The sequence below is a fragment of the Dendrobium catenatum genome, unplaced genomic scaffold (assembly GCF_001605985.2).
Source record: "Dendrobium catenatum unplaced genomic scaffold, ASM160598v2 fragScaff_scaffold_1200, whole genome shotgun sequence".
NCBI classification, from domain to species: Eukaryota; Viridiplantae; Streptophyta; class Magnoliopsida; order Asparagales; family Orchidaceae; genus Dendrobium; species Dendrobium catenatum.
In genome coordinates this window covers 267,216-277,111 of record NW_021319662.1, presented here as the reverse complement: position 1 = coordinate 277,111, position 9,896 = coordinate 267,216, and the positions used below count along the sequence as shown (strand labels likewise).

The 9,896-nt window shown below is 30.7% G+C and overlaps 1 protein-coding gene across 5 annotated transcripts in view; it reads right to left on the bottom strand.

Moving 5' to 3' along the window:
- LOC110102888 overlaps window positions 1-9,364 on the bottom strand; it is a 19,061-nt gene extending 9,697 nt beyond the window's left edge. For all 5 annotated transcript variants that reach the window (XR_002303893.2, XM_020831390.2, XM_020831389.2 and 2 more), the window contains exons 1-3: window positions 9,064-9,364; window positions 2,675-2,839; window positions 1,524-1,575 (exon numbers count right to left, since the gene is read on the bottom strand). Coding sequence is in view for 4 of the 5 variants with exons in the window: in XM_020831390.2 (XP_020687049.1) it covers window positions 1,541-1,575; window positions 2,675-2,839; window positions 9,064-9,319 (456 nt within the window). In the remaining variant the exon portion in view is untranslated. The remainder of the gene's footprint in view (window positions 1-1,523; window positions 1,576-2,674; window positions 2,840-9,063) is intronic.
- Between the last annotated feature and the right edge of the window lie 532 nt (window positions 9,365-9,896).

Sequence of the window (9,896 nt, the reverse complement as noted above, 5' to 3'; positions counted from 1 at the left end):
CTTTAATAGACCAAAAGCAGTCGAACCAAGCAATAAACCAGATCAGTTTTCAAGCTTTTCTGGCATATATTTATTTAAGGTTCAATTTTCTAATATTTTTATGGATTTAATTTTATTATTTTTTATAAAACAAATATTATAACAATATAATGATAGGAGTAAGACAAAGATAAATACCAAAAAATGACAAAATTTATAAAAAAAAATACAAAACCCAAATACATATAGCATAAAACCAATGAAAAAAATCATCCATTAATTTACATATAGCATATAATGATAGGAGGACTCCTTTATTAGATTTAAACGAGAATTTGACTTTTAATAGGACACAATGGAGAAAAAGGATTCATGTAGCCGACCCCACGTAGTGGGATAAAGGCTTGATGTTGTTGTTGTTGTTGTTGTTGTTAAAGAGTTGAGGGATCAAAATAGTCATTTAATATAGTTGGGAATTATTTTGATATTTCATAAAAAATCAATGGACCATTTTGATTTGTTTCTCAATTTAACATCTCTGATAGAATTATAACCTTTTCAGTTGCAGGTACTTAGGGTTATTCATGAATTATTATAGCTTTGTTTTCCATTCATGTATTATGTTGTGTCGCATTATAGATAACTGTTTGGTAAGATTGCTTTTTAAAGAGTTGTAGAAGTTATCATTGCTTGGTAAAAAAAACTGTTGTTGCACTGATATATAAGTACAAAATGACTGAAAAAATACCCTTACACAAACTTTCATGTTATCATATGATAAACTACTCATAAGCACATAATTAATTAAATAATGAATTTACTCATCTAACAAATAGAACATATAATGTTATGAAAACATATTTTTGGGAGGTAATCTAAACCACCGTTTCAAATGGACACTATATTGATATACATAGTGTTATTAATACTCCCATGGGGTTAGATTTTCCACTGTACAAAATCCACCATCCGTAGCAACCACTTGGTGTGTTTTAGTCTTCGTTTGGGACGGCTTTTTTATTGCTTCTTAAAGCTGCTATCTAGTACAAATATTAAAAAATTTGTACTAGAAAGCTACTTTAAGAAGCATTTAAAAAGCCGTCCCAAACGAAAGCCTTAGAATTTTAGCACGCCGCAAGACACACTTGCCCTACAGACAGCTAGTGCGATGCAGCGTTTAAGATAAACCATTGTGAGAAGCACTGCTGATTTAAAGAATGTGCAAGTTATGTAACATGAAAGAATGCTCAATCATTTCACATGCTCTCATGCACTCTTACAGATAACTGGGTGGTTCTAAATCAAAACATTAGAGTTTCTAGAATCTACCAAATCAGTAGAAAATTTTTTATAATCTAAAGTTCAACAACTACATGCAACTGTGAAGTGCACTTTTTGTGGTTTCTTTATGCAATAATATTTGCATGCTTGCACCAAAAGTGGCCTAAAAAAGATGATGTACATGCAAGGCCTCTCTAGTCCACGAAAATCAAGTACCAGAAAGCATTTGTCAGTTATCATAGCAGCACTGAAGAAAATAGTACCTGAATAATAAAGCCAATTATGAAGCCTTGACAATATCTGGAGGACGTTTCTCTGAAGCGAAAACAGAAAATTCATTCACCAAATACTCTAGATCTATTAAAACAAAGGGTAAAATCTTGTTTGTATTCACATTGCTCACAAACAAGTTAAGCCCAACTCAAATATGAACAAGAAGTCAAGTCGAAGACCATAAACAGCACAAAAAAATTTTGATTGATCTTCAATTGTACGAAATTGTGATTTGCATAGTAAAAACAATATTCAAGCATAACTGCATAATAGAACTTAAAATACAACTTCCATGTTCAAAACTTCAAATACATTTGACTCCTTATAATAGTAAAATATGTAATCAGTAAACATTTATTTGTATAAGTAGATGTATACAGATGATGATATATATATAATTAAGCATCGAGCTCTTTTGGAGCCAAATATAATCGAGTTGGGTCGTGTTCATTTTTGGTTTGTTTAGTAAATGAGCTGAAAATTCTAGTTCAAATTTATATCACTTACTAAACAAACATGCAGAATATAAGCAACTATTGACTCGAACACAAACTATTCACAAATCGAGGTTTTTTTGTCAGCCATACAGGGAATTTATTGAAGAACTCGATTTTAACTACTCAGAAAGTGCACGCAGTGGACTATAACTGATAGAATGGAATACAAAGTTTGCAGGGTGTTGGTGGGGGGTATCTTATGTTGCCTAAGAGTCTCTTTCAATGACTGATGTTGCCAAGCAAGCCTATAAAAAGACAAGTATAACGATTTTAAAGGGGAAAAAAAGATTGTAAACAAAAAATTCATCAAATGCACATATGCTGAGTGCATGGAACCCTCATTACAATCTATAATTTCGATTTGAAACATGAAAGCACTAAAATGAACCTAACCATTTTATTTTGTTTTACTTACATGCTTGAACGACACATTAAAACAAAGACAAGGTGACAACCACTGTGACTTGAGATACATGAGTTTTGATTTCTTGATCATCAAAGCGGATCTCTGTAATATAGGCGTTAAGATTGGTTACGTCAACTCTTACCCAAAATAGTATTCACGGGGGCCTCACATTTTATGGACACTCTTTATGTTTGAGCAATTACAAACAAAACGCAAGTCATGAAGAATCATGAATTACCTTCAGGTAAACTAGTAGATAGCATTCGATCAATGTTATCCAGACGCCTCTGTATTGATTTCAACACCAAATTTAGAGCAGAAACTCTCCTACGAACAGATGTAATCTTGGCAGCATTTTGCATTATGAAGGACAATGGTGCATCTTCCAGTAATTTGTCTAACTCTGCAAGTATAATATATCCTTTTTTAGTTCACTAACATTTAAGATATGCAAAAGGTACAATGTATGTACTATAAAAATGCTACTAAAAAAACTTTTGTTCAGTAATGTTAAGGATATACCAAAAGTATAAATTATGAATGACAGAAATGTTACTGAAATCGTATGTTCATATGAAAGCACAGTTAGTGTCGCTAATTGACAGGGTCATATTTCTGCCTTATAGATCAAATTGTCTTTGAGTTAGCATGATCATTCAAGAAGTATTGATTTATATGTAAAAGGCACCAGGTGAACGACATGATGAAATTGATTGCCAGAACTATAACAAATAATTATGGGCAGTTGAGTCAAGAACAATATCAAGATTTTCTTAAATTGTCTACATGGCCCATGACCAAATTGTCGAAGTGGATAACAGAGTCCTAGGAAATGCGTCGTAGTCTAAAGAACCCAAATTTAAAAAAATAACTGTGTTATGGAAAAAAATTTAATCGACTGCTTTTACTTGAATGCTTTCTTATAACCAAAGAATTACAGGACTGGATACTTCTTTGGTCCTTCATGGAATAACACTTTTGGTACAAACTCTAACATACATGTCGGTAGAAATAAAACAAGGTTATAGCAAATCGGTAGGAAGCACAAAACTAAGAAACAACCTTACTAATGTGATGTATAAAGAGCAATGGCAAGCCATCATCACCATCAGCCTTATCCCACTATTTAGGCCGGCATTAAGAATCAACCTTCTCCATTCAATTCTGTTGAGTGGTTCTTTAGGTGCCAACTCAATTTTGTGCATTTATCACATAACTTTGCATGTTACACTTTGTCTACCCACATTTCTTCCCATTTCTTTTACCATAATTCTACTTATACACGACATTGATGCATCTTCTTTCCAGTATTGTACATGCCAACATAAGGTAAGTTAATTATTTGTTTTCAATATGTGATGCGCCAATGATAGCTAAAGACTATGGTAGAATAATAAAAAATTTCTTAATTTACTATTATTCTTGTTGAAAATCTTTACTACATCTACATTCATATTAAAAAAAGTCTAATAAAAGAAACAACTAACTACCTTAATTCTTTCCTAAAATTTGGAAACAGGATTATAGGGAAATAAATATTTCCTAAAAATTAAGAAATAAAATCGTAGGACAAGATCACAATTGATCTCTCATTTTATTCCTAAAATTACTTTCTTAAAATAAATTCCCTAATTAGGAAACAAAATCATAAGAGAATATCACAATGATTCTCTCCTTTAATTTCTAAAAATATTTTCCTAAAATAAATTCTCTAACTTTGACTTTCAAATGTTCAACAAATAATTTCTTACTTCAATCCTAAATTATTATACTACGCACACATCCTAACATTCTCCTCTCTACTGCATAACTTGGTTGTTTGAATCTTCTTTGTAGCCCCATACTCGCTCATATAACAAAGTTTGTTTAATAGCAATTTTCAAATAAGTTATCATTAAGTCCCGATGATAACGCAAAAAAAAGTCCTACCTCACTTCTCTATTTTTAACCACCCAACTTTATCTATTAAAGTTACATATGCCTTAAAAATTTTTGTATATATATAATTCCTTCGAATTACTTAAATTAACAAAAAACTTAAGTATGACTTTATCTTCTAGAAACACTGACTAATAATTTTAGGTATATATCAACCAATATATAACATCAATGACTTAATCTTTGTTCACATAAATGTAAACTCATTTTCCACTAAAATTTATTTATTCAACCTCTCTTTACTTTGAAAGATGTCTCACCTATCAAAGTCAAGTCATTCACAAATAGCATATTTCAATATACCTCAATTTGAATATCTTTTGTAATATCTCTACAACCATAATAAGAAGTTATAAACTTAATATACTAAAGTGATTAAAAGAGATATTAGAGAGAGGCTGAGTAAAGAGGTATATTGATGTAATTTAATTTTCATTAGAAATATCTTCTGCCATCTTTTAACTATCATGTAACTTAAAAAAATTTTATTCATTCTTTAAATGTACATTTCCTATCCTTGATAACTTATTTTATCTCCTCAATCCAACATCAAATCTCCTTACTCATGCACAAAATACTTCTAAACTCGTGTATAACTTATATGAGAAGCAACGTTATACAAATAAGTATTTTATCTCATATCAAGTTTGGTCAGCTTTAAAGTTTTGATATTCCTATTTTTACAAAGAAAATTTGGAACACTAATAACTTCCTTTTTTTGGCAACACCATCTTATCCTAAGGAAACCATTATTTTTATTATTTCTAATCCATATAACAATGACTATTATTTGATATTGTTTGGTCAAATTGTTTGATAGAACCAATTGGCAATCTTTACAAAAAGATTTTCCTTTCTTAGAATAGAAATTTTCATTTGTCGCTTAGCAACTCTGCATTAGAAAGTAACTAAGACTTGCTCTCACTTCTTACGCAAAAAATTGCTTATTACAAATAAATTATTATGATGAAATGATTTACGGTCCAATGGTTGGAGAAGTTATTTTTTCAAGGTCATTGGTTCAAGGCTTCACGCCACACATTTTGTAATTTATCGCTTATCATTGCCCAAAAATAAAAAGTTATGAAATCCAAGTATATAGTCACACAATTTTATCTATTATATCATACCAATCATGGATCCTCTAATACCCACCTTGTTGAAACCTACATTTTAATTTAAGAGGTCACAAAAAGTTGCCTTTCTTCTTGAATTATATGTTACAATAATCCCACCATTTTATTCACAAAAACTGACTTATCAAAAAAAATTTATAACCTAACTTGAGGAGCATAAGTATGAATTATATTTATAATATTCTAATAAAAATAATTAAATTACTAGAATTTTCCCAATCACTAACTCTATTTACCACATGCCTTTATCTTCAAACCTGGTATCTACTATCATTAAAACCACCAAAGATAATAGCTTACAACCCTACCTGTGTCTTTGATTTCCCCAATTATCCTTCCTTTAATTTCAATTTCCAATCTTTATAGCATTTGCATTTAAAGTCCTCACAAAGTCATGTGGCAAATTCAATTTGAGTTTTAGACTTAATTAACCTTTTCACATTTCCATTACAATTTAATTTAGGTATGCTGTGTTATTTGTGGGTGATCAGGAATGCAGCTAGATCATACCATTTATAGATATAAACATTGGTTTTATTCGTTAAGTTACAATATTAAAAAATATATAAGTTCAGTATGAAGATTCAAACTCCATAATGCTGGTTTTATTTGTTTTAGAAGTTTTAAAACTTTTTAATTTGAAACTTATAAAAATATAAGAGTTATGTAGGAAGAGGAAAACACCAGTTTTTTTACTTTTTGTTTAGGTTTTAATAAAATGACTAATCCCACCGCTGGGGGGGGTACTTATGGCACAATAATTGTGGAAAAGTCGAAGGGCTTCAACTCTAAGATATGAGATGTAAAAAAAAAAATTCATTTATGTCTCCATTGGTTGCCAAATTTACTATTTTATTTTCATTGCTCTTGCGTTCTACTATGGTGAAAGAAAGAAATGAGCCTATGGCGGGCATTTGGTTTCGTTGAACTTTCTTAGGGATCAAATTCGTGAAATGGTCGTGACAAAGAATGTTCTATTGAGGTGATCATTGAAAGGTCAATGGTCGATGTAGATCATTGTATTCTTTACCATAAATGATATCCTAAACACGATGAATTCTTATTAGAATCCTATAAGAAGCTTATGATAAATGTTGTACTAGGACAGAAGGAAATTTTGAATGGAGAGAACTGGCAATATATTCAACAAGAGTTTAAGAATCACTTCAATTGTTGCCCAACTTAGACCCAACTCCAAACTCGCATGTGCATGATAATTAAAAATATTTAACATGTTTTTTATATGTTGATGTCATTTCAAGTTATTAGTTTTTTTTTATCTTCTACTATTTTGTCTGCGTTATGTTGTTTTTTACTTTATTTTTTAATTGTTCTTGAATGAATGTTAGTTTGATGTGATTTGAAAAGAATTGCTAAGGAGTAAAATTGTAGTATGGTTTTTTTAGTCCTCACCTTTGAATTAGCCATCAGTGAAACTATATAATATTATAATAACATCAAAATAACGATTTATTATAGTTGTCCTTTATTATATTTTTATAATTACTAGAGTGAATAAAGAGAAGTTTACACTATTATGGTTAACATCAATGTAATAGAACAAAATGTAGTACATAATTCATATCTATAAAGTACAATGTGAATATCACAACATAACTAAAATATCAAAAAGGTACATAATAAATATCACTAATGCCTCCTCTTATGCAAATGTGGTATCACATTAGTGTCTGGAGTGAAATGTTGTAGTGCACGCACTGGCTTGGTGCATAGATGGTGGTGGTCCTCAAGACTGACATCAGGGTGTGCGGCTGAAGACTTGTCCAAGGATGATGGTACGAAATCTAGTGTGAAAGTGGTGTGAATGTCGAGAGGTGTTGGTATCGTAAGGTAGATAAGAGAGAGACCCTCATCAGGGTAAGAGGACGATCCAGCATCGTGTGAATCTATAGCAGTAGGGGCCTGGCTAAACGTTGTGTGCTAGCTAACTGCCTCGTCAAAATATCGATCATCGTCAATGTAAATCTGTTGGCGCAATCTGTGACAAAAATCACCAACAAAGTTAACATCCCGCTGCATGGTTTTATCATCAATTCCTCTAAAGTATGGATATAATCTCCTCTCCATGGTCAAAAATAAATCACACTACAGATATTTGCAAAGTTTGTTAAGTTCAATAGTAGATAATATAATTTAACAAACTCATTACATAAGGGCAAACAACAAATTAATATCATTGTATACTTTGATGTATCATACTTAAGTGCTTTGAGTACCCTAAACTTCAACTGCTCCAACTTCATTTTAGTTAACACTTACAAGGAATGATAACTGCCCCCAATATACGTTGGTGCATACTCAACATCTAAAAAAAATTCTTCATGATACATAAGAACAAACGACGCTCCTCATCCAGACATAACTGTGCTACTTCGTTTTACTTATCAAATCCTATGATAAACCTACATAACCTTAAAAATAAATAAATAGCATTCATAAAAAAACATTTATCATACAACAACAACATCATTTATCATAAATGATATATTAATATAAAATACTATATTATATTTTTTTTATTTTTCAAAATAAATTAACATAAATATATCTCAAAATAATACATAATAATTTTACAGTTAATTACCATAATAAAAAGCACAAAAAAATCACATTCCAACACTGCAAAAACACAAATCACAAAATACTTTGAACTCCTACAAATACAATGTCAAAATAGTGTAACATAAACCATTTTTGGTCAAGAAAATGATAGATAATTAAACCTAACAAAAATACTTAGGCGAGAACTAAATATAACATATATACTTAGAAAGAACTTCCTCTAACTTAAAATAAACATAACAGATAACAATATTAACCACAAAAAAACTTACCTCAAACTCGTTTTCACCGAAGGGAGCTAAATCGCCGCAGAACAGATGGACTATCGAAATGGGGGAATAGGGTTTTTGGGTGATAAAAGGGATAGGGCTAGGTTGCCCGTTAAATGGACGACTTTGGTGAGTTTTTCTTTTCCATTGGTTAACTGGTTAAATTAAATTAATACGATACTTACTTTAAAAATGTACACTTATTAGCTAAACATGTTTATCATATCTGCTTGCAAAGTTTTTGTCCCCAAATATCTTGCTGCTACATAATGCTTCAAAGAAAGACAAAATCCACAGCTAGAATAATGCAACATGATCAATCCATTTCTGTTCTGCAAGAATTTCATTGTCATATAAATCTTAAACAACCAGCTAAAAACGACATAATACAAACTAGGAGACAAATTTTTGAACAACAATTTAAAATAAATAAAAACCTTGATGGGTCATGTAAATCTCAATAAAATAGAAGATTGTAGCAAGCCTGGATAGCATTAGGTAATTTTCTGTAAGTTACCTCAACTACGCATGTATAGCAAAGCCCTCTCGGTCTTTATTTAGCTGCCTTTATTTTCCAAATGAAAACTCAAATAAACAAATTTCATTATTCCAACTACACAGAAAGCAATCTTTCGGATAAACTGTGATGTCATAAATTTCTCCTAAACATCACAAAAGATACAAATTTCCAATATACTAACCTCCTGTGAGTCGATCTATCGTCAAACACAACTCATCCTGGCTACGAGAGGCGCCATCAGCTCTGGAATCGAACTCGCTCATCACCGCACCCAGCGTCGACGAAATCGCCCTCGATAGGGCTTCACAGCCCTCACGGTGGCAAATAGGCTCAGCCTCATCGTAATTCATCAGACCAGCCTTAGAATCCACCGCCGTCGCATTGCCAGTTGCCGCGAGAGGCGATGCCATTTGAGGAGAGGGATCTTCGCTGTCCATAGCTGAGCGCTATCAGCGCCAAAAAACGTAGAGCTGCGAAGGAGAGATAAAAGTTATGAGCAATTTACAGTTTTACACAAACAACAATTCAAATTTGATTATTTATAAAATTAACAGTCTTTTATATCATTTTTAAATTGTCAAATAAATATCAAAATTAACAATAAAATTTAATCTGTATTTTTTCACTTTTATAAAATTCAAGTGTAATATAAGAATTTAATAGTTCAAAAAAATGATATTAGTTTTATTTTTATAAATAGATAAATTTTGAATGCTACATATGTAATTCTCCCAAAATTTATATATTTGCATAGAAAATTTAATTAACTATCATTCTATTTCATCTCATAATTTTTTTTATAAATTTAAAGCAATTTAATTTTAGAGAGAGTTTTTTTAAGAATGTTATGTTTAAAATTTTTCTTCATAGAAATATTTATAACATATAATTCCAAAAGTGATATAAACTATTGATTTCTTTTATATCACTGCATAATACTTAAAATAAATATACAACAACAAATAAATGTAATTCCTATTTTTCAATTACGAATAGTCTACATGATTATAATAT